At 43.0% G+C, this 22,285-nt stretch overlaps 1 protein-coding gene across 1 annotated transcript in view; it reads left to right on the top strand.

The window, feature by feature from the left end:
• The window catches only part of Ca10 (carbonic anhydrase 10), a 483,004-nt gene that overhangs the window by 383,281 nt on the left and 77,438 nt on the right, over positions 1–22,285 (top strand). The window contains exon 4 of the mRNA XM_023563809.2: positions 2,291–2,476. Coding sequence (XP_023419577.2) covers positions 2,291–2,476 — 186 coding nt within the window. The remainder of the gene's footprint in view (positions 1–2,290; positions 2,477–22,285) is intronic.

The following is a 22,285-nucleotide window of genomic DNA, read 5'->3' on the forward strand; positions in this document are numbered from 1 at the left end:
GAAAAACTAAACTGTATTTAAAGATGAAAGCAACCAAACACAAACCTATCTTGAACCATTCTACTTCAAACAAAGTTAATAATTGAGATGCAGAAGAAAGATAAATTCCCATTATCTCATGGTTACCAAATATGCAAGCTGGAGAACAGAAATAGCGCCTTTCTCTGGGATCATTTCCTTGCAAGGAACAAGCAACTTAAGCAGGGGGAGGGGATTCATCAGTAAGATGTGAAGCATCTGAGAAGGACAGCTCAGGCCTCTGGAAAGAACTGGAATGACAAAATGTAAAGCCACCTGGAGGTCATGCAGTTATTCTCCCCTGGCAACCCTCCTCTCTCAGTGCAGACAAATCTGGTTCATTCTTCTCCCGCTGTGCTCTGACTTTTCTACTGCTTAGAGGCTTGGCTGTCTGGATCCCATGTGGCTTTGCAATCCAATACTCAACAGACTATCCAGTTTTGGACGGTGTTTTTGTTGGCAGATCCAAATTCACAGGAGAGAGAGAACTGACAGAGTGCTTACCATTTAGCTTCCACTAGATGACAAGCCACCCCCCAAACTTAGATTTATACAGATACTGTTTCCAAGTGTGTGGGTCAGTGGGCTGTTCTTGCCCAGGCCAAGCCACACTGATCCTGGCAGGGCAGGGCAGAGGCTGATCAGCCACAGATATCCTCACCTGGGCTGGCTGCCCTCTTTTGGGTCTCATGCTCTAGCCAACCAGCCCAAGATAACTTGCACCAGAGCCTCAAGTTTCCCAGGAGGCAGGAAAGGCCTCTCAAAGCTTCTCTCAGAGCGACCGTGGTGCTGCCACTACGTGCTGTTGCCTATAGTGAACAATGAATCCAGCCTAGAGCCAAAGGATGGAGAAACAGACTCCTCCCTGGAGCAGCTACAAATGCACATGATTAAGGAGTAAAGTAACAGGGAAGGGAAGAAGGAAGAATTCTGGCCATTTTTATAAACCACACAAAATCCCTGAAGGAGCCAGACCAATGCAGCTGCGTGGAGTAGTTTCACCATATCTACATTCCCACAGAAGGCTCTTGGCTGGTGCAGCATGGGTAGAGAGAGACAAAAGAAGTGTGTGCATAAGTTTTCCCAGTTTCAGCCTGGTAAACGATACTTGTGATGGTCCCTCAAAGTCCGTGGCCAACACCAATCACATGGGCTCCACCTTACTTACTGTAAGGTGGCAGAAAAAAATGGGTCAATAGAATATTGATGAACATGACTGTTTCTTCCCTAGCAAGCAATCTAAGGACTAAACCATCTAACCATTCACAAGATCAGGGTCAGAAAGGTAAAGGAGCAAGTAAATCTGGGGCTACAGAGCAAATATATGAAGACCAAGACTAATAAATCAGAAATTACATGAGACCTTAAAGAATCCATTGGGGCAAAAGGTTGGGACCAAGGGATCAAAGTAAGCAGAGAGAAAACTCCAGAGGCTTGTCACCCAAATCTCACAAGTATTCTATCAAGATTCATTCAGAGTCTCCTTGAGATTCAGATCATATTACCAAAGTCAACCTAAGCACAGAGGTAGAGTTCCAGGGGGATTAAGTACTAATGCCGTAGTCCAGAAAATTCAGCTGAACATCAAGTCCAAAGAGTAAAGAAAGAACAAAATCACAGGAAGCAAGAAGCTTAGCAGTAAAAGGACTGAAGCAAAATGGAACTGGGAACGAGGGATGAGCCTGGGCATCTGTGAATGGAAAGCTCACATGACCCGCTTTAGTGTAACACGCAGGGTGTGCACTGTAAGGATGGATCAGATGTGCCATGTCCAGTTACAAGAGTGGGAGGGAGTCTAACCCAAGCAGGACTGGACACTGGAGACTTCAGATGAAGACTGAACCTCCCAGCAGGGTTTGCTTCTCCCCATCGGATTTTTACGTCTTTCATTTGACCTTCTTGGCACCTTCCCTGGTACCAAACTATTTTCTTCAGTTTCTCAACCTGAGATTTTTTTCCTTTTTAGCTTCTTTTCCTTCCAGATACTACCTGTAACCCGGACAGGTTAACTTTTTAAAGTACATTACACAATGGATTGGTTGCATTTTGTGATATGTCTCCCTTTTAATCTTCTGCCTCAAGTTCTAAATGCTAATGTGGTTTATGATTCACAGGAGTACCAGGAACACCCCCTGGGGGAGGACTGCCACACCCTACTCCATACCTCTGTCCATTGGAGGAAATGAAAGGCACTGGTCCACGCACCACACTATGTTTGGGGAGAAATGGAAGAAAGAGAGCCTCGCTTCACCTGTTGCTCATTTCCTTGCAGGTCAGTGGGACTATGTACAACACCGGAAGACATGTGTCCCTCCGCCTGGACAAGGAGCACTTGGTCAACATATCAGGAGGGCCCATGACATACAGCCACCGGCTGGAGGAGATCCGGCTACACTTCGGGAGTGAGGACAGCCAAGGGTCGGAACATCTCCTCAACGGACAGGCCTTCTCTGGGGAGGTATGTGGGTCAAAGGACTAAGGGTATAAGAGGTGGTGCGTGTTTGTATCCAAAGTGAATAACAGAAGGAAACGTTTCTGTTGAACCTATGAAACAAGCAGGTCCAGGCCTCTTTTATGCCTGTCTTTGCATGTTGGCATGGATCTTCAATATTTTCCAGGGATGGCTTCAGTGAAATTGGGTATTTCCTTCAGAGACACTGGTGCAGGTCTCTTGCGATTTGTGCCTTAATATACCTCCGAAGCACAATTTAACCCCAGACCCTCACCTTTCGTGCACCTCCTCACTTACACCTCTCTGGGCCATCAACCTCTCCTGTCACATATAAAAGTGTGGGTTCCATAATTCTCTATTCTGGTAGAATAGGTTTTGTTTGCTCAAAACTATAACACATTGTGAAGTAAATGTCAGGCAACTAAATAGTTTGCCTGGGATTCTGCAGAATGGAAATGTCATTGTGTGCCACCATTAAGGGTGAATGTCACTGTGTGTCACCATCAACCCAGAGAAAACTCAGGCCACCGCAGTAAGCCCAAGCACCGTTTCAATTATAGAATGAGCATTACCATTGAAACAGATGTCATCTTGGATGTGACAATGGATAGACAGGGTGTGTCACATTGGACCTGTTTTGACTCCATTACGCTGGTCAATGAGGAACCAAAGGTGCTCATATGTTAAACACCCTGAAACTGGGTTCCTGTTAAGTCTCAATAACTGATGTCACAAAGGCTTTGAAATTATAAAAGTATATATCTCATGAGAACCTTTCATTATTTTAATCAAGGGCATGTTTAAGCCTGAAATTATTTTTAATATGTTAAGGCCATACAAGGAGGAATAGATCCCAACCAGGAGTCCACGGCTAGATTTTTCTGTGGGTTCAAATTGCATCAAAAGAGAACCTGCCCAGAAATCCAGCCAATTACCAGGGTTACAGGGGTTTAAAAAAAAAAAAAAGAGCTCCTACCACTGAGGAGCTCAAAAAGTACTATATTCAAATCATTAAAGTATAATGTCATGCTGTAATGGAGCCACACACAGCCCCTGGATACTCGAAGAAGTGACAGATTTTATTTGAAGGATTCAGAAGGAGCTTTCCTGAAGAGGTGCCCTTTGACCTAGGCTGTGAAGAGAAGCAATGAAGAACAATTTTAAGAGCATCTGCCTTGGAATCAAAGGACCTGAGTTTATAGCTCCTGCTTGAATACCCACTAACTATGTCATCTTGGCATATTACCTCATAGTTCTAAGGCACAATTTAGACACCTCTCAAGGTTATTTTAAAATTTTAGTGGAATTCCAGGTCTAAGGAGCACTGGAAATACTCAGTTGATGTGTAAAAAGATAAAGCAGGAAATGAGGACTAGCATGAGAAAAGACCCCGAGGCATGTCAGGACACTGGGTGTTGGAAAAACCACATGTCACAGTTTATCTGTGATCTATTAGTAATGGCTGCCCAGGCAATGGGGTTGAGCAGGAGTATGAGTCTCCCTCCTGGATGTGTAGAGGCAGGAAATGCTAGGATTGATTAGAGATGTCTTCCAAAAACAAGCAGATAACAGAATGCTCCCAAGAGTTGCAGATCCTGAGTGATGGCACAGCGAAGGACATGGCAGTGGAACAAAACCCAAAATTTGATGGGAACTGGGAACTGCTGGTCAGAGTGTTCAGAGTTAGATAACCTCGTCCTTTTGATAGTATTTTAAGATTTATAATTATTTTATAAGTTGAGTTACTTGCTCATTTATTGGTCTGTTGGGGTGCTTTTGTTGCTGTTGCTGTTGTTTTTGTTTCCCCCTCTCTAGAATGTCATGTTCTAGTGTCTATCACAACCACACCTCAGAGTAGAAATATTTCTACTATTTAAATGAATAGATGAAAAATATGGATAGTGACTGACTAAAAATCTTTAAGTTGTGGAGGTCTTTAATATCACTTGTCTCTTCAATATGTAGTCAGGGTGCTTTGAAACTTATACATGAATAAGTTATGCTTTTGAGCAGCTGATTGCTTCCATAAATCCTTAAGGGAAATATATAATAATTTTATCTCTTCATATACTGATCTTTCCAGACCTACCACAGAACTCAGGTATCGGGTATTCCAAAGAATCTACATTTTATGAGTTTCCAGGACAGTCTAACAATTAGATTCATGAAGCTATCCATCAACAGTAACTAGTGTCCCCAACGAGAAAACACTCTGTAATGCATTTCAACAGTGAAGAATGCAATTAAGCAGAGTTGTACATGCAAATAACTGGGGTGCATTGTCAACATATTTGCACCTGACTCCCTCCTTCAACCAGCTAAATCAGAGTGTCAGGGAGCAGGGCAAAGGCCAGTGCATTTGTGAAACTTCCCTTGAGAGATTTTGGTTAACAACCACTATGCAAATTTCAGGAGAATATTCCAGTTTTCCTAACAACAAAGACTTCTCTATGCACACCAAACATGGAAGAGATACATTTTGGTAATCCCTCCTGGAAGAGCAGCTGAGGTGCTATCTAAACTGGTAGTACTTGATGAACAGCCTCCAAAGCAAGATAATCATACATATCTCTTGCCCCAAAGCTGACAGTATCATCAACCTCAGCCTCTGCAGTTATGCCCTGCCCTGGTGAACATCAGTTAGATCACATTTCTTTCCAACCTCTGAATGTTAGCAGGCAACTTTAATCCACTGGTGTGGATTAAAATGTATAACAAGGAGAATTCTGGAGGTTCCAAAACAATGTCATAGGGAAGATCGATGGACAGGCAGTTGGCCTTTGAGGTATTTAAAGGCTTCTAATGAGCAAGAACTTGGCATCATCCATGTAGTAGGAGGCCAAAGTTCTAGGACCAATGGGTGAAAGCTACAGAAAGTCAGAGTTCAGCTAAACTTACATGGTAGTGATGAGACCTCTCCATCAGTGAAATGAGTTTGGTTTTGAAAATAGTGAATTTCTAACACCAGAATTATTAAACAGTGAACAGAATTTGGTGTCTTCATAAAAGTGACTCACATCCTAATAAGCAGGTGAATCGTTAGCTCTAATGTACTTCCAATAATGAAATTCTACATAATCTACGATTTTCTTAGAGAATTTTCCTCTAAGTAGATTCCCCCAAGGATTAGCCTGGGTAAAAGCAAATAAATATCACCCCATAGCTCAACTTATTGTTATTATTATTTTGTGTTTCTTTCAAAGCCATTCTTGGTCTCTATTTCTGGCTCTCCTTTGAGAGAACCCAAGTAGACATTTGTCGCAACAAAGCATGTGTTTATTTTCTTGACAGTGAATAATCACATTGCCATCTGCTCTATCTATCACTGCTGATAGTAATGTCAATTAATGCCTGCCATTCTCCTTGACACGATGCTACCGTCATTATCTGAAGAGCTTTAGATTAATTGCAGTGTTGTCTAGTGAGGTTATTATAATTGATGGTAATCACTTGCTTTGTTTTATAAAGCTGCATGGATGTATGACACAGTCAGCAATCGTGGTTTTGTAAAAATTATTCATGTCCTACACAGAGAACTCCAGGATGCCTTGGTGGGAGTTGGTGATAAATGAGTATATTCAGGGACTCAAATGTCTCAAATTTTTTAAGAAGAGAAACTTAACTGTTTTTAATAAGTAAGACCCTTAGCTTACTAATCATATGTAAGTGCTTAGATTAACATCCAGTGTAAAGTAAAGTATTTAAGAAAAGAAACAAATACACTAGCCAGGCAAAAAATATTAGAAAAATATTAGAAAAGACACATGCCCGTACATTAAGTTCAAACAGTGGGAGTGACAAGAGAAGCATTTCTTATTTAGGAGACACTGGACAAAGATATTTTTGAAATCTTCTTTAAGTTTTGTTTTTCCAAAAGGGTGAAAGGGTACCCTGAGAACTGCACTAGCCAATTTGACAACTATCTGTGGCCCTGTCCTCTGTTAAATTTATCCACCCCCCCCATGCCTAATTTGCTTCTACTGTCCACTGAGTTCTGAGTTGGCATGAGCTAGAGCTCAGCATCTCCCCAGAAAAGCTTGAAATCTGATGAGGGATTGGCACTGCAAACACTGCGCATTCTCCAAAATCTTCCCCCTCACTTCAAACACACTTGTCCCATGGTTCCTGCCATTTTCTGAAGCAGTTCTGGAAGTCCTCTTTCATGAATGTCTCTTGTTGTGCTGCTGTGGTTGCCTGGATGCCTTGAGTCCATTCAAGACTTTCATGGTCATTTTGACTTTGAGGAAGAGCCAAAAATTACACAGGGCCAGATATGGTATAAAAGATGAGGCCACACAATGTTTATGTGACAGAAATTGCCATATATGGTTAATCAATAAAGGTATGATTGTAAAATATGGTGAATGCTTAAATTAAGAGGTACATTGCCATTAATCCCCTCTCAAATATTCAAAATATACCCCTCCACACCCCCGCTTTGAACACAGGTATCCCACAATTCTTGGCAATGTCTTTTACTGTAAGGCATTTTTAAAATTTAATTATTCATTGTATCTTTTGATCACTCCTTGTATTTGAAATTTATCCCCGGAGGAGGATTATGAAATCTCTCTCTTTGAATCATATTAAGGGAAAACAAGTGACCAGCCGTGCAGACAGACAGTAGAGGTAGGGTGGAGGCATTGACCTTGCTAGATTCCAGACTCTGGAGTCTCCAGTCCTACTCAAAATACATTTGAGAGAGGGAAAAGACCATAGTTGTTGCTATGGTGATGCTGATTAGATGTGTTAATTAAAAAGGGGGACCAACAAGTCACATGTAAAATATGGAAATGTGTGGTTTTTCTTTCCTCCTTCTTGGTGTCTCGGAACCAGAAACAAGATAACTACCTGAGAAGCAACAATTGAGACCAAACAACAGAAAATGCAGGCTTTGTCCCATTACTTGTGTCTCTGAGAAACTAGTGTCACTACAGCAACACAGAGTCTAGGAATAAGCGACTGCCACTGAATGGTGCCAAGGTGTGCTAGGGTGCGGAAAGCCCTCAGGGGCACCAGCTGAGGACCAGCGCCCAGTGCATGGTTGGGGTGGGGTGGACGCTTGGCTGACTGACTCAGGTGTCTGCTGTGTGGAAGGGACCTTATGGCAGAGATGCATTTTCGGCACAACTGAAGATTGAGAGAGAACTGGAGGAACAGTGAGTAACTCTTGTGGACATGCTACATGCATCCCACAAGAAAGCTGCTCCCTGCTTCTCCATCCTCCTTGTCTCCCTCAGCTTCCCTGTCAGGGTTTCCCATGCTCCTCCCCTTCTCCTAGCCAGTAAAGTGTCGCCAGCTCCTGACTTTCAGAGAATCTTGTATATTCATTTGTTACAGAGGTTTGCAAAGCATACCTTATGATCAAACCCAACCTAGAAGCTAATTCTTTGTGTGTGTGTGTGTGTGTGTGTGTGTGTATGCATTATTAATACATGTTTTCAGTACATAACAATCACATTCATCATGGTGAATTTATACCATGGACGTAACACATCTTACTTCCTTTGGTCCTGTTCCTTTCTCCCCTCCCCCTCATCCCTCCCCCTTCTCTCCGTCTCTTGGTCCCCTTGTCTTTTGCAAAAGTTCTAGGTCCCTGATTCCTATTATCTATCATATTTTTTGCCCTTTAATTTGTTCTTTAAAAATAGGAGAAGAGGAGGAAGACTAGATAGCATCAAAGACTGTACACATCCTACCTTTGTAGGAATGTTTACCACCTGGTCTTCTATATAAAAATGTCACTGATCCCAGTCTATGGTGTTATCCATCCACCCATCCATATGGATCTTGTAACAGTTTACTGCCCCTTGTAATGGAACCATACATAGACTTTTGTCAATGTGAATTGTGTCTTCACCATCTTGTATACTGTCTGGCACATGAGAGCAGTCAACAAATGTGCACTGAATGAAGGAATCAATGATCTCGGTAAAGGTCTGAAGGAGAAGAGCTGTTCATCATTGTATGCCATGCACCTAGTACAGAGCCTGACACATGGTAAATGTTTAAGAAATGTTTGTGTAATGTGCCATTCAAATGCTGAGTCAACAACTCCATCAACCATTAGTGTTCCAAGAACAAAAACTTTATAGGCTTTTTTTTCCCCTGCTAAATTTTGAGGTACATTGCATTCATGGACTAAATGGGAAATATACACCTATTAAAACTGAAGATGGAGTATTTTGATAAAAAGGTTCCCACAGCTTCAATTTCCACTAGAAATCTAAAAAGTGAGAAAGTGGTTTAGTTCATAGTTACCCTTAAAACATCTTCCGAGACATCTCTGGGAAAGGAGTAAGACTTATGAAATTCAGTATGTGCTTAGAAAGCATAACTGATTCCTGTTGTAAATACATGGGAAAGGATTGACCCATCATTACCCTGGAGGAGTTTCATATCTAAGAGACAAGGTGTAGACCTGAGTCAAGTCCAGTGTAGCACAATCCAAAACTTACCCCACCGCGCAGAGAGAACAAAAGAATCTCACTGGCAGCATCTGGCCACTGGTGACACGCTGCGTGATTTACCTGCATTCATTTACCCTGTTAATGTGTATGGATTATCTATTATGTGCTACAGTGAAGAAAGAAAGATAAAGGTCCCTTTCTGTAAGACCTTTAGAGTCTAGGGGGAGTAGACCGAGTGTAAATAACAAGCATAATAAATGAGTACATGACGCAGTCAGCTGGAACATGACAAAGGCTCTGGGGACAGAAATAGGGCAGAGGAAGGGAACAGAGGGTGGCGTGGAAGGAGTGAGTTTGAGTTTGAGTTTGAGTTTGAGTACGGTGGCCCATGTGGGTCTCACTGAGAGGAAGATATTCGTGAGTTTGCCAATGGGATGTCCAGGAGGAGCACAGTCCAGGCTGAAAGAGTAGCCACCCAATGGTTCTGAAGTTGGGAGAACTCCGAACCTGTATGGAACAGCAGAAGTGGCTGTGTACATGCGGAGGAGGCAGGGCATAGAGTCAGAGGAGTAAGAGCAGAGCCGAGGATGCAGCAGAGCCCGTGGGTTCTCTTTGCATGGACTTTACGGGCACCTTGGCCTTCACTGTGAATGAATCCCAAAGCCCAGGGACATAGGAATTTAATAAAAGCCAGTATCTCCATGCGATTATTCTTAATGCTATCTCCTTCTTACCTGGGCCAGAAGGCCCAGAACTATCTAAACAGTGAATGACCAAGGCTAGATTTAACCCAGATCTGATTTACAGCACTGCTTAAGCAGGTCAAGGTTCATCCAGGAACCCCACACTGATGACTATCTGCCTACTCTGTGCCCCAGCACGGTGGGAAAAGCCAAAGAATGAAAAGCCATGGAATACACCTTGAAGGAGATTCTGCCTTGCAGAAGATTCTGCCTTCCATTCAAACTGTTAACTCTGTGAAGTCCCGGGGACTTTTTAAATATCTCCCCACACACATAATAGGCTCTTGGTAAATACTGCTAAACAAAGAGATTGGATGAGTAAACGAAGATAATTTAAAAGACTGTAGCTTTCACTGCGCCTAAATTATGCCCAGGATGTCATGAACTATATTCTACAGTCATAATGACAAACCTAATCAAGTTAATGTCAATATTAACAGAAGTTCTAGAAATTTTTATGCTAAATTATTCACCAATTCAAAGTAAGTGAATTCTTCAGAGTCCCTGGGAGGAGCAATGAAATAATTGAGAGCTAGTGTGCTAGAATAATTCATTTAGATTCTCCATCTCAGTCCTGGAATTACTCCCAGGATCGGACTAGGGAACTTGCCTAAGCCCAAGTCCTGTATGGCAGGAGTCAGTCCCAGCCAGAGTGAGCAAGCTAGTCCTAGCACAGCAAAAAAAAAGCAAGGGTCAGGAGCCCAGTTGGTGGCCAGGCACAATATAAACACACCAGCAAGTGGACAGTGACTCTGATCTCTGGATAGGAAGTTTTCCCTGTGCACATTTTTGTAATTACTCCTGAAAAGAACAGCCCAGGTGAGTCAGCAGCCTTCTGCATTGCCAACTTTAGACAGACACAGCAGGGCAACCTGAGAGAGAGGACACTGCATTTGATGACAACCCGCTGAGGTCAACTCACCATCCTGGTGACTCCATCCTCACTGGCTTCATAACACTGGCCTCGTCCCCCAGGATGGCATTATGATAGTCCTCCTCCTCTTCTCTGTACCCTGACCTTTACCCCTGGTGAAGGCGCTGCAAAGATGGTTTTAAAGACAAGAATTCACTGGAGTCTGATCAGGGTTCAGCCTCAGACCTAACGTTACCATGGAGACAATCACTGTCATCATGCTCAACGTGCTGAATGAGTTCTCTGTTTATTTAGTAACCAGTAAGACTGCAGTTAGAGGGATGGGCACTGCTCCTAACATCTCCATGAACTAGCAAGGATTTTAAAACTCATTTTCAAACCCACCAGAATAAAATCAATTGAAAAAGAAGATCTTAAGTAAAAGTGACCTATTCCCTGCTGCTCTGACTTCTGTAAATAGTTCTAGAAAACTCACAGAGTTTCCATGAAAGATCACACCTCCCAGTTACTGACAGACCTGGATTTGGAAAGAGCAACTCTGTATACAACCACCACCTCAAGCATCCCTGACAAGCACCTCTGAGGGCATCTCTTCCAACACACCATCTGTATCAACAGAGAAAAAGTCCATGATAGAAAGGGAAAGAGACCTACTGTAGGTCCCTGAGACCGAGGGCAAAATTAGGGTCAGAACTTACATTTCCTGAACTTTTCAAATAAGATTTAAAATTTGATCAAGTCCCAGATCAAAAGGTTCTTTAGTTCATTTGGTTCAGGCACCCCAAGAGTGAGTTGTACTGCATTAGTGAGCAAAACCTAAATGCCAGGACATTTATAGACTCAACCTCAAAACAACAGACATTGGCCAATATTTTATGAACATAAACCATAATGAGAATTCATGATGAAATAGACCTAGAATTCAAAGAATTATGTTCAAAAGGGACTATCAATGTGACAGTATGTGATAGTAAAAAAAAAATGGAGATTAAAGAACAGAAGACAAAAAATTGAACATGTAGTGCTTTAAAGACCCCTCCTCAACATGGACAAGTGCTCACACTACTGCATTAAAATCCTAAGGATATAAGCGACACTTCTGTGTAGTTTGAATCTTTCCACTCACACTCTCCAATTACCTCCAGAACACTCAGTGATATTAAATATAAGTAATCTAGATAATAATATTGCAAAATTAAATCATTAGATGTCTAGCCATTTCATGGATGCACTGCTATTTGACTCAAAATAAAGCTGTTTAAAACTCCCAGATTCATTTGCTCTGACATATCGATCAACTTATGCTGAAACAAAGCTAATCATCTCAATGGTGCTGACTTAATTGCACACCAGTTGACAGATAATAAACAGACCTGAGGATTAAAATATGAACTAATTACTCTACTCAATTCCATTTACTTGATTTCATGTTCCATTAATTTTTTGCATCATTTCTAGTGGAAGCCTTGAATTTATGGTCATCCCTAATGAACTGTGCCACTGAGTCACCTGTGGTGTGCTCAAGTTCAGAGTGGGTTGGAAAGGGCAGAATTCTGGGCAGTAAATATTTAGCCAAAGCAGCTTCGAATATAGTAAGAGCATTCCCAAATACCAGCCAGAGTCAGCCTCTATAAATCTCTCCACATTGCAGCATTAAAAGGGCACCACTAGGATGACTTTTGTACCTATTCATTGGGTTGGCTTGTTGGAGGCTGCATCCAGGAGCAGTGGCTGCTTTGGCTGGAAGGTGGCTGGAGGAAGCAGAGGCACGTACAGGAAACAGAAGTGCCCTGGCCTAAGAGTCAGATGCTTGGGCCACCAGGTGGAAAGCAACATTTGATTTAGAACAACTGACTTAAGGAGACTTCCTAGTTGTGTGATGGTGGTAAGGGAAGAGTTGAGTAAATCATTTTATCTTTTTGGAGCATATTAACTAGGAGATGGAGCCGATGTCACCATATTGTATATGTGATGCTGTAACTGTGTGGGGTAAAAATAAAATCTGGGATAGGGCTTTGCAACCCATAAACTGCTGTGCAAGAAAGTTATCAACCAGTCTACATCTTAGTACTCACATAGTGCACACTCCTGCAGGTCAGAAAGATGAGGATAATCACAAAGGAATTCATGTGACTACCCTTATCGGCTGTAACTATTGAAGACTGACTCCCATGTGTTATACTCAGGATGCAGTCATACCCAGTCCTCTCAATAAGCTTGGAAGGTCACACTCCTTGGCACTATTTTATATGGGAAGGAAAGAAGCCTGGAGAGGTTAAGGAACCTGCCATCAGTCACATGGCTGCTACAGAGTTGAACCCGTGTCCCTGATTCCAGCTACACACTTAGTGACCTTGGGCCAGTCACCTTGCCTCTCTGCTTCTGCCTCTCAACAGCTGCTGAATCAAGTGCATTCTCTTTAATCCTGAGTGTCCTTCTCTGAGATGGATTCTCAGCTCTTCCTAACTCTGCTGTAAAAACAGTCTGCACTTTTTGTGGCTGTAAACTGAGACAGGAGCCTATTTCTCCCAGCAGTGCAGTAGCGATGTGAAATATGACCCAGCATACCTCTCAGTGTGCTTGCAGAGGACCAGGACCATGGCTTCCTTTCCCTCCTGCTCCCAGATGGACAGCAACTTGGAAGCTATTTACATCTGTCACATTTCCTCTGTCATCCTTAAACTACAGTAAGCAAGGTATCTTATATATGCAAATTTGCATATATACGCATCTATTTCTTCCTGCAAAGCAGGAGGAACCACATTCCTGAGTCACGGTGGTAGCCTGGGTGAACACATTTTCTTGCTTTGAATCTATTTGCTGAGCAAGAAATTTCTGGATTTGGCCTTGAAAATGAATCCTACAGGAGCTATTTGGCAAAAATGAGCTTAGCCAGGAGGTTTTAAATCACACGCTCAGCTGAAAAGAGGGAGAAGGCTGAGGGATCACAAATACCTGAGCCAGTTTAGAAGAACCATGTCTGCTTCGGGAAAAGCCAGTTGTACATGGACACAAATGGCCACCACAGAGAAGCTTCTGTCTCTGTGAGGTCCTCGTGGTGGTCAAGCATTTCCTACCCATTTCACCTGCCTCTTTAAGGTCAGTGCCCCCCACCCCATCCCAGGTGAGGAGCTGTGACCTATGTGCATGAGCAGTTGTTAACTGTAGAGGTGAGGACCGGTGAAGCTGTTCCTTTCTGTGCTGAGCCCCAGCTCCATCGCTTATGCGGGCTGTGACCTTGAGAAAGTTGTTCAACCTCTTAGTGCCTCATTAATGAATTGCCTCATTAGTAAGAGAAGGCAAACAGCAGTACCTATGCTATGGGCTGGCTTTGCCGAGACAGTTTCCATACCAGGACATCAGGGATTTTAGCTGGACCTATTGATGTGGTTTCACAAATACAGTCCTGCAGAGCCCATCACAATTATCCAGAAGACCTCCCTCACCCCAGAAAGTTCCCTTGTGACCTGCTGCAGCCAGTTCTTCCAAGCTCTAACCCCTGGCAACTATGGATGGGCTACCACTATCATTTTCCCTGTCTTGAATTTCAAACCAGGAACTTACACAGCACATAATCTTTGCTATCTTTATTTTTAAATTTATTTTTAAGTTATCCACTAAAAGTGACTCTTTTTTTTCCTGCTTCTGTAGTGCACTTGTCTAAGTTTTAATAGAAGTATAGAAATGGAACCTACAGGACAGTCAGAATATCAAACAGTTCCACTGTACAGGGTCGTTTTAAGGATTATGAGGCTCAAGCATGCAAAGTTTTGAGGGCAGTGCGCACACCACAAGCGTATACTCCATCCACACCTAGGGAGAACCCAGGGTGTCTTCCGTGCAGGGCATGAAGTTCTTACAAATTACATCATCCATTATGAGTTGGTTCCAAATGCCCTCGCTCTAAGAAAATAGTTTCAGTGCCCTTTGCTGATGGCCACTTTCTTGTCAATCTCAATGGTACCTGCAGAAAGGCCACCTGAGAAAGATGTCCCTCCTTCTTTGCAAAAGGCACCATCCCAGCATATGTGTCCTGCTCAGGACTGTGCTTTAGCCTAGCTCATATTGTGCAAATGTCCACTGCAATCTCAGGTACAGCCAATGGTGTATTACTGAAAGGAGAGGCCTTCGGGAGGTAATAAAGCCATAAAGACTCCTCCTTCTGAGTGGGATTAAGATCCTTATAAGTGAGGCTCCTCTAGATGATTGGCCACCTTACTGTTCTACCTTCTACCATGGGAAAATAGAGTGCTTCTCTCTCAGGAAAGTGCGACCCTCCCCAAAAGCAAAGGTGTCCGGCAACTTGGTCTTGGACTTCCCAGTCACTGGTTCTGTAGGAATTGATTTCTGTTCTTGTAAGTTACTGAGCCCTGGGACTATTCTGTTACAGCAGCACAAGCAGACCAGGACACTTATGAGGCTGTGCAGGACCCTCATACCCTTGCTTACCCCAGCTTACAGCGCTGAGGAGAAACAGGGCAAAGGCACACATTCCCCTCCCAGCCTCCACATGGTCCTTTCCTGTTGCCAGATGGAGGGTTTATTTTACAAATGGCACAGTGTATAAAGGGGCTTCCTATTCCCTGGGAACCCAGTTGTCCACACAGAGTGATCACCTGTCCTGCTTTGCCTAGGACACTCTAAGTTGACACTGTTGGCCCCAGTGTAATTGTTAAAGTACCTTCTTTCCCTTCCTTGCCCTGGTTTTTCCAGTGGACATATGGTCACCCCAGGTCTTGGTGATCCTGTGAAAGCCACTTAGTTTCTCTAGATCTCTTTCCCTCATCCAGGAAACGGAAGGATTAGAGTAACTCTGTCAGAGCCCTACTGGTGTGAAGAGACCTATGGAAGTGAAATACTGTACAATTTTATCATCACATGCAAAATATTAATTAAGGGATCATCAGAAATTGGTGTATGACAAAATCTCTGTGTTACACTGGGGCAGTTCCCCTAAAGACTGGGTATGCACTTTATACATAGTCCCCTACTATGCTTCCTGTAGGGTAAAATATTGGGAAATTAAATCACTCAATGTGATCTCAAAAATCAAAGCTTACATTGTGGTGCTCACTTGAGTGTGTGACCTTTTGTTGTTGTGAGACTTGAAAACTATTGAACTCCCTTCTCCTGGCCCTCTGCCGCCTTTTTGCTATTAGCACCTACACATGCACGTGTGCATACATCCATCACACCTCTGTCATTAGCCACCTCGCAGGTAAAATGTCCTTATGCTTAATAAGGTATTTTATGGAAACTGTGGGTTCCCCTTGAGCCTCTTTATTCTGTCTATTTTAATTACAATTTAAATGATTCTTCTGCACTGAGCATTCCTAGGAAGGAACCCCAGGAATTATCATCATCATCCAATTACAGCTTTGTTTCAATTCTGGTCTTCAGGGAGTGAGCAGATTCTGTCACCTTAAGCACCTCTGTAACTCCCTACTGCTGTCAGCATTTAGCCTCCTCCACCATCAAAAAAAGAGTTTTCTACTTTGCTTTTAAAACCTCTAGGGCATCTGAACACTGGATCCCAACAAGCTCTAGTGGAGCTTCCAGAGTGTTCATTTAGCTTGATTTACATTATTTTAATTTTCTTAGGGGTGTCTTTACTAGCTGCAGGGTGATTTTCCCCTCTTAATTAAAGAACAGGTTGATTCCCAAGCACCCAGAACAAACAAAGTGCCTTCCCATACCCATCTTGCTTGTCACTTCTCCTGCTGTTCTCTCTCATCTGAGTGGTGTTCAGCCTCTCCCTGCACCTGCCTCATCCAAGTGGAAGCCTAATGGAATGACAGGGTGGATGCATCTTGTCCAAGAATTGACCAGCTCTTCGTTTCAATCCACTTAATTTCTTGCAGCATATGGCAATGTGGGTGAGGACCAGGTCATATTATCTCTATCTCTTAGATAGAAAATCTGTATCCAGACAGTTCAATTCCAAACATACTCAGACCTTAGCCTCAGGAGAACTTGATGGACACAGCCATCCACTGTTCCTATGGAGTTCAAGTTTCTGAGGGCACCTGAGTAAGGTGTTTTGTGGTGCAACTAGCATAACTCTTTCAACTGAGGTTAAGCAGTGAAGAGAACTTCCTGGAAAACTTCTGGGATAGATTCTTCTGCTCAAAGGTGATTGGACCAGAGAAGAAACAAGAAGTTAGAACTGGAATAAGGTCATGACCATGCAACTGCTTCTGCTCCAGTTCTCATCTCTGCGTAGTTATTCTATTCTCATTCTTTTTGTTTTTCCACATTGTGTCCCTTTTGGAATCTTTCTGATAATAGAAGCCCCCAGTTCAGCTTCCAGGTTCATTAGCTAGGTGTCTGGGATGATGCAGATACACAGATCTCAGGGACCTCCCTGTATGGTGAAGCAAGAAGTCTGGGCAGAATGTTAACTGTCTCCCTGAAGAAGAGAGAGATGGTGAACACACTAAAAGATGTCTTCCATGCTGGGGAAGAGAGACAGTCCTATTCTGATTCACCTGACAACATCCACAAGCTGAAGTGCACTGTTACCACAACTGACCTAAATCCGAGGATCGAGGAAAGCTTCCTGACATAAGTAAATTCTTGAAAGAGAAGTATGAATGTACTGAAATAGGATGAGAACAGCCCAGACAAACAGGAACATCCTCTATTAATAGAAAGAACGTCTGTAGGCAGCCAATAATGTGCACTCAGGAAATTCGGCGTCTTGTGACTGTCACAGCAATCTTGCTCATCACAGAGTGGTATTAGATAAAAAATATTAAATAAAGATCCTTAGTAATGCATCTGGGAGGAATAAGGGTCTAATGTGAGTTTTGTTTTGTTGTCTAGCTCCCACCTATGTTTTCCTCCGATAGTTGTTTGGTGAGATGTCTTTGGGTCAAAAAAAAAAAAAAAAAAAAACTGTAGATTTAGGGATAGTGATTTTGGTCTAATAAAGGGGCAAATTACTTAAGGACCACCCTTCTCCTTGCCAAAACAAAAAAAAAATAGATGCATTACTTCCTAACATAATCAGTGGCCCTTTAGACATGTCCTCACTTCCTGTAAGCTTCCAGAACTCAGAGCAGAAAGAGAACGAGTAGGTTATGTTGTTTGTAATCACTTGAAGACCAGGCTCCGTCTTCACCGTCTTGGTATCGAGCCTGTTTGGTGTCTGTGCAGCCAGTCTTCCTCCCTGCCAGCTGCTCACTTCTGTCATGGGCCACAGGTGACCAATCTATGACAACTCTATCTAGCATCTGTCCCTTCTCATGCAAAAACAGCCACCCAAGGACTTACTTTGACCCTTGTGTTGACTTATCTTATAAGAGTCCCAAATGTAGCATATTTTCCAAATGGCTTTTGAATATTTAAGCACAAGATATCCTCACTGGGATACTTTTCCCATTATTAATGTTCTAAAAATGCCAACAGGTTAGAAATATGTAGCGTTCTTGGGCAGAGGCTGGTTTTCATCAACATTATAGGTTATATCATATAATTTTCAAGTTCATTTTAATTAAAAGGAAAGTTCAGTTACAGTGGACCTGTAGGTTTAAAGATGCATTTTTCATACTGTCAAATATTGATTTAAAGATGAAAAAGGAAAAAAGAATATTTGCTTGAAAATGAGGTAGAGATCAAGATTAAACTTGTAAAACCACCATATCCTTATCAGTAGACTGACTTGCCTTATTGCAAATACATGTTAATCCTTTCAACCTCACTTAATTGCTTGTTGATTTTCTATCTAGATTTACAAAGCATGTCTACCAGTATATGATGACCAAAATACTAGAAAAAGAATCCACTTGGGAAAAGACTTCTGCCTCACAGGATTTGCCAAAGTCTGAGCAGAAGGTTAAATATCTCCCTCATCAAAAAATCAGAATGGCTAATCCAAATATTGAATACTCCCCAAGTTCTGCATAATGAATTATATTTACTCCCCATAGACACATGCTCGAGTGCCTCCTATGTGAATTGCTTTGCTCCCTTCTAGGATTGAGTGTGAATACAGTACAAACCACATCCTCAGTGCCTTCTGTTTCAGTAAGGAGGCACTGGCAGTCTTTCTTGCTACTTGCTTTGCTAGACGAGGACCCTGTCTGCAGTGGGAATGGTCAGGGAATGGCTCTTTCTGCAGTAGAGCTGCAGGTAAGGGTCAGAAGCACACCTATATTACTTGTACTTGACTCTGCTCTGCTGCTATTTCTAGCCACAAGCAAAGCATTTACTCCCTACCTCAGTTTCTCCATTGTCAAATGGGAGTGATACTGACACCAACCAATGCCACAGTCACTCATCTTTTGTCCTGACTCGTTGGTCATTTCAGAGAGATTTCTGTTCAAAATTTGTTTCCCTCCGTCTCACCATGTGGCCTGACTTGCCTTTTGTGTTTTCTGAAAAGAAATATAGCTTCAATACCCACAGCACTGGAGAAAACAGATTTATGAGATTTAGCAGAAATTATATGATGCAAAACATGCCAGCTGGTGGGAGGAATAATGCAGATGCCTTTTTAGTCACCAGAAAATGAAGAGAGAGCAACAGAATTCACTGTTACATGAACTGTCTGTGTAATACCAGGAAAAAAGACACAACCATTAAGGACGTGGACAGCAGCACATCATGCTTCCCTATGACTTGTTAAGCAGCCAAGTTAGCTCAAAAAGTGCCTAGGAGATAATTATACACAGTGGACTGTCCTCTAACCCAGGAGCATCAGCTCCTAGAGACAGGAACAACTGTTCACTGGATCTCAGGCATGCGTATGTGGGTTGCAGGTTAAAGATGACCCAGAAAAAGGGAATGAGTTAAGCAGATTAGGGATACAAGAAACGGAGGCACACTACTGTTTTTAACAAGAAGGTCCATGTAGGTGTCGCTGAAAAGATAACTTGTGATCAAAACCATAAAGGAAGTGAGGGAGCGGAGCATGAGTGGTGGTTGGAGAATTGAGTCCCCCCATGGGGAGCAGCCAGTGCCATGGCATAGATGCGGAGTGCGCCTGGGGGTTCTGGCAACAGCAGGTGGTCAGCAGAGCTGGGGCAGAGAGAGAGGAGATCGGAGAGACAGGAGTGGCAGGGTGGGGCAGTGTGGAACGTGCAGGTTCTGTCAGCCGTGTTGGAAGTCTGGATTCTCCTCTGGTGGGATAGGAGTCCCTGGAGGGTCTGGCCACGGAGGTGACATGGTAATGCCACGCTTGTTCCAGCCTTGGGAGCTCTTCTCTCTCCCTGGGGATGTTCTCCCTGGCTTCTTCATGGCTGGCTTCTTGTGGTTTAGATCTCAGCTGAAGTGATCCCTAGTCACCAGTCATGCAAGTCATGTCACCTTTTTTTAATTCTCTGCCCAGCATTGATCATTTGCTAATCATTGTTCTTGTTGGCTTCTCCACCATGAATGTTATTTTTTCTGGAGCCTTTCACTACAAAGCAAGCTCTGCTAATTCTCTTCCTTTGAATTTGGGCGCTACTTAGTGATTCAACTCCAACGATAGGAGAGGGGAGCAAGAAAACAGCACATTTACAGAGGAGATACCTGTCAGGTACCACTTGGGCCGAGTAATTCAGAAGAACATCCGCAGGGGTGTTGTGTGAGTGTCAGGTGCACCTGATGGGGTGGAACTCGATGGACACTTCAGCTCTGTGACAGGAACCAGAAAGCCGTGGGCACTGTAACCACAAAGGAACCTCCAAGAACCATAAATAGAGGAGTAGTCCCCAACTCTCTAAGGAATGCTCTCCAAAAATATCAAGATCCTAAAGACAAGGAAAGATACTAAGAGACTGAGGAGAAATGATAATGAAATGAATGTGAGATTCTGGAACAGAAAAAGGATAGCAGGGGAAACACTGGTAGGATCTGGGCATGGCGTCCACTTGACAGTGTTGCACGGATGTTAATTTCCCAGTTTCCACATCTCCAGGTTCCAGTAGATATTAATATTAAGAGAAGATGGAGGAAATCTGTAGGCAACTCCCTATGCTATCATAACTCTAAATCTAAAACTACTTCAAAATAAAAAGTTTTCTTCAAAAAAGGTGCAAGCTTTGCAGCATCAGAGACAATGTCTTATCTCTTTTTTGTCTGCTGTGTCCCTAATGCTTAGAATGGTAATTGTTCCTTAATAAATATTCAATAAACAAATGGACGGATACATTGTAAACTCAATAATGGCATCTTCAAAAAGGAAATGAAGCAATTAAAGCACTTTGCCAAGTGCAAAGTACTTTGCAAGTAGCTATTTACAAAGAGGAGGGACTACCATCATTAGCCCAATTTGATGTTTAAAACAGGGGAAGGACTGCCCACTTCCTGAGGCGTAGAGGCAAAAAATAATATCTTCACCCAGGACCAGAATAAGCTACTTATTGTATGTGACAAAGCCATTCCTGGGCATCACCAGCCTGCAGCCATCTGTGTTTACAAGATCTTCTGAATCCAAGGCTCTGCGATCAAAGAAACTTCATTTAAATGTTTAGGAAAATCATCCTCATCATCTTAGTGACAGCTTATTAATCTGGGTTCATTAAAAATGTGTGGCAGACCCCTCCCACTCCTCAGCCGATTAAGACTCTGAAAACACTTTGCAAAGACAAAGGAGAGACATCTCTTCCTGAAAAACTGGAAGTGAAAGCTTAAAATTACCTCCTCTTCTCTCCTCCTCCCTCACACTAAGTGCCAGCTGCTCTAAGAACAGGTGCTCTTAGAAGGCTCTGGTAGAGAGAGTCCATCGCTGAGGAGTCTCGGTATCTGAAAACAAAAGCTCTTCTCCCAGGGAAAAGTGAAAAGGAGCTTAGCAAATGATTGCAAAAGGATGCACCCCAAAATCTCACACAGTTCCCTGCCCTTCCAGCATCACCATGATTCTCTCCAGACAGGGTCCATGGCTCCTAGGGGCTCCCACAAAACACAGAATACATAGCGCATTTTTTTCACAGCTAGAGGGAAATCTCAAGATTATTCGAGATCCCTGTCTTTCTTACATCTCTGCCTCTAGCAAAGAACACAGTGCCCACCAGAGGGTAAGTGCTCTGTCAGTGGTGGAGTAAATGAACATGTGAACAGTGACTGTAGGAATAAGCTCTGAACCAGAGATGGCCGTCAGCATCTGCCTTCTATTCAAACTTTAGGGACAGGCATGGAGGATGAACCAAGAGATAAAGATAGAAATTGCAAGAGAAAGAGTTTCTCTCAGTGAGCAAATGCACCCTCCTTGATGCTGGGAGGAAAGAAAAAATAAAAATCATCCTTAACCAGGCAGCAAGATGCTCCTGGGCTCCTCTCCTGTATCCACTCCGCATCGAGGGCTGCGTGGGGACACCCAAGGGGGCTGCACCCTTGGCCTTGCCACACCGAGGGTTACTAGCAAAGCTTGCTCTTGTCTTGTTGATAAGCTGAGCACCAGTGCATCCTTCACTCCCGGAAGAGCAGAGCTCATCCTGATGAATCCTTGACATTTAACGAAGCCAGAAAAGAGAAAGACACACACTTCATTAATGTCCAAGCTACAGCAATGGAAAAACCAAGAAACTAGAGTCACTTACAGGACCTTTTTCATTCAAAAGCTGCTTTTCCAATGTGCGCTGGCACACTCATGACTTTCAGTCTTTCCAGCAAAATGGGAGGGCTGAAACAGCAACATGTGTCCTGTCCCACTCAGCAATCCCTGGGACCCTAACGTCTCTGATAGTGTAGAGAGGCTGGAATCTAAGAAACCCACAATCAAGCTTCAATCCTAGTCCATGACCTTAGAATTTATCCCTCTGGGTCTCGGCCTGAGCCATTAATACAAAGCTATATAGCTCCG

The sequence above is a fragment of the Cavia porcellus genome, unplaced genomic scaffold, assembly GCF_034190915.1.
Source record: "Cavia porcellus strain 051 isolate PalLab524CR breed Dunkin Hartley unplaced genomic scaffold, mCavPor4.1 scaffold_6, whole genome shotgun sequence".
NCBI classification, from domain to species: domain Eukaryota; kingdom Metazoa; phylum Chordata; class Mammalia; order Rodentia; family Caviidae; genus Cavia; species Cavia porcellus.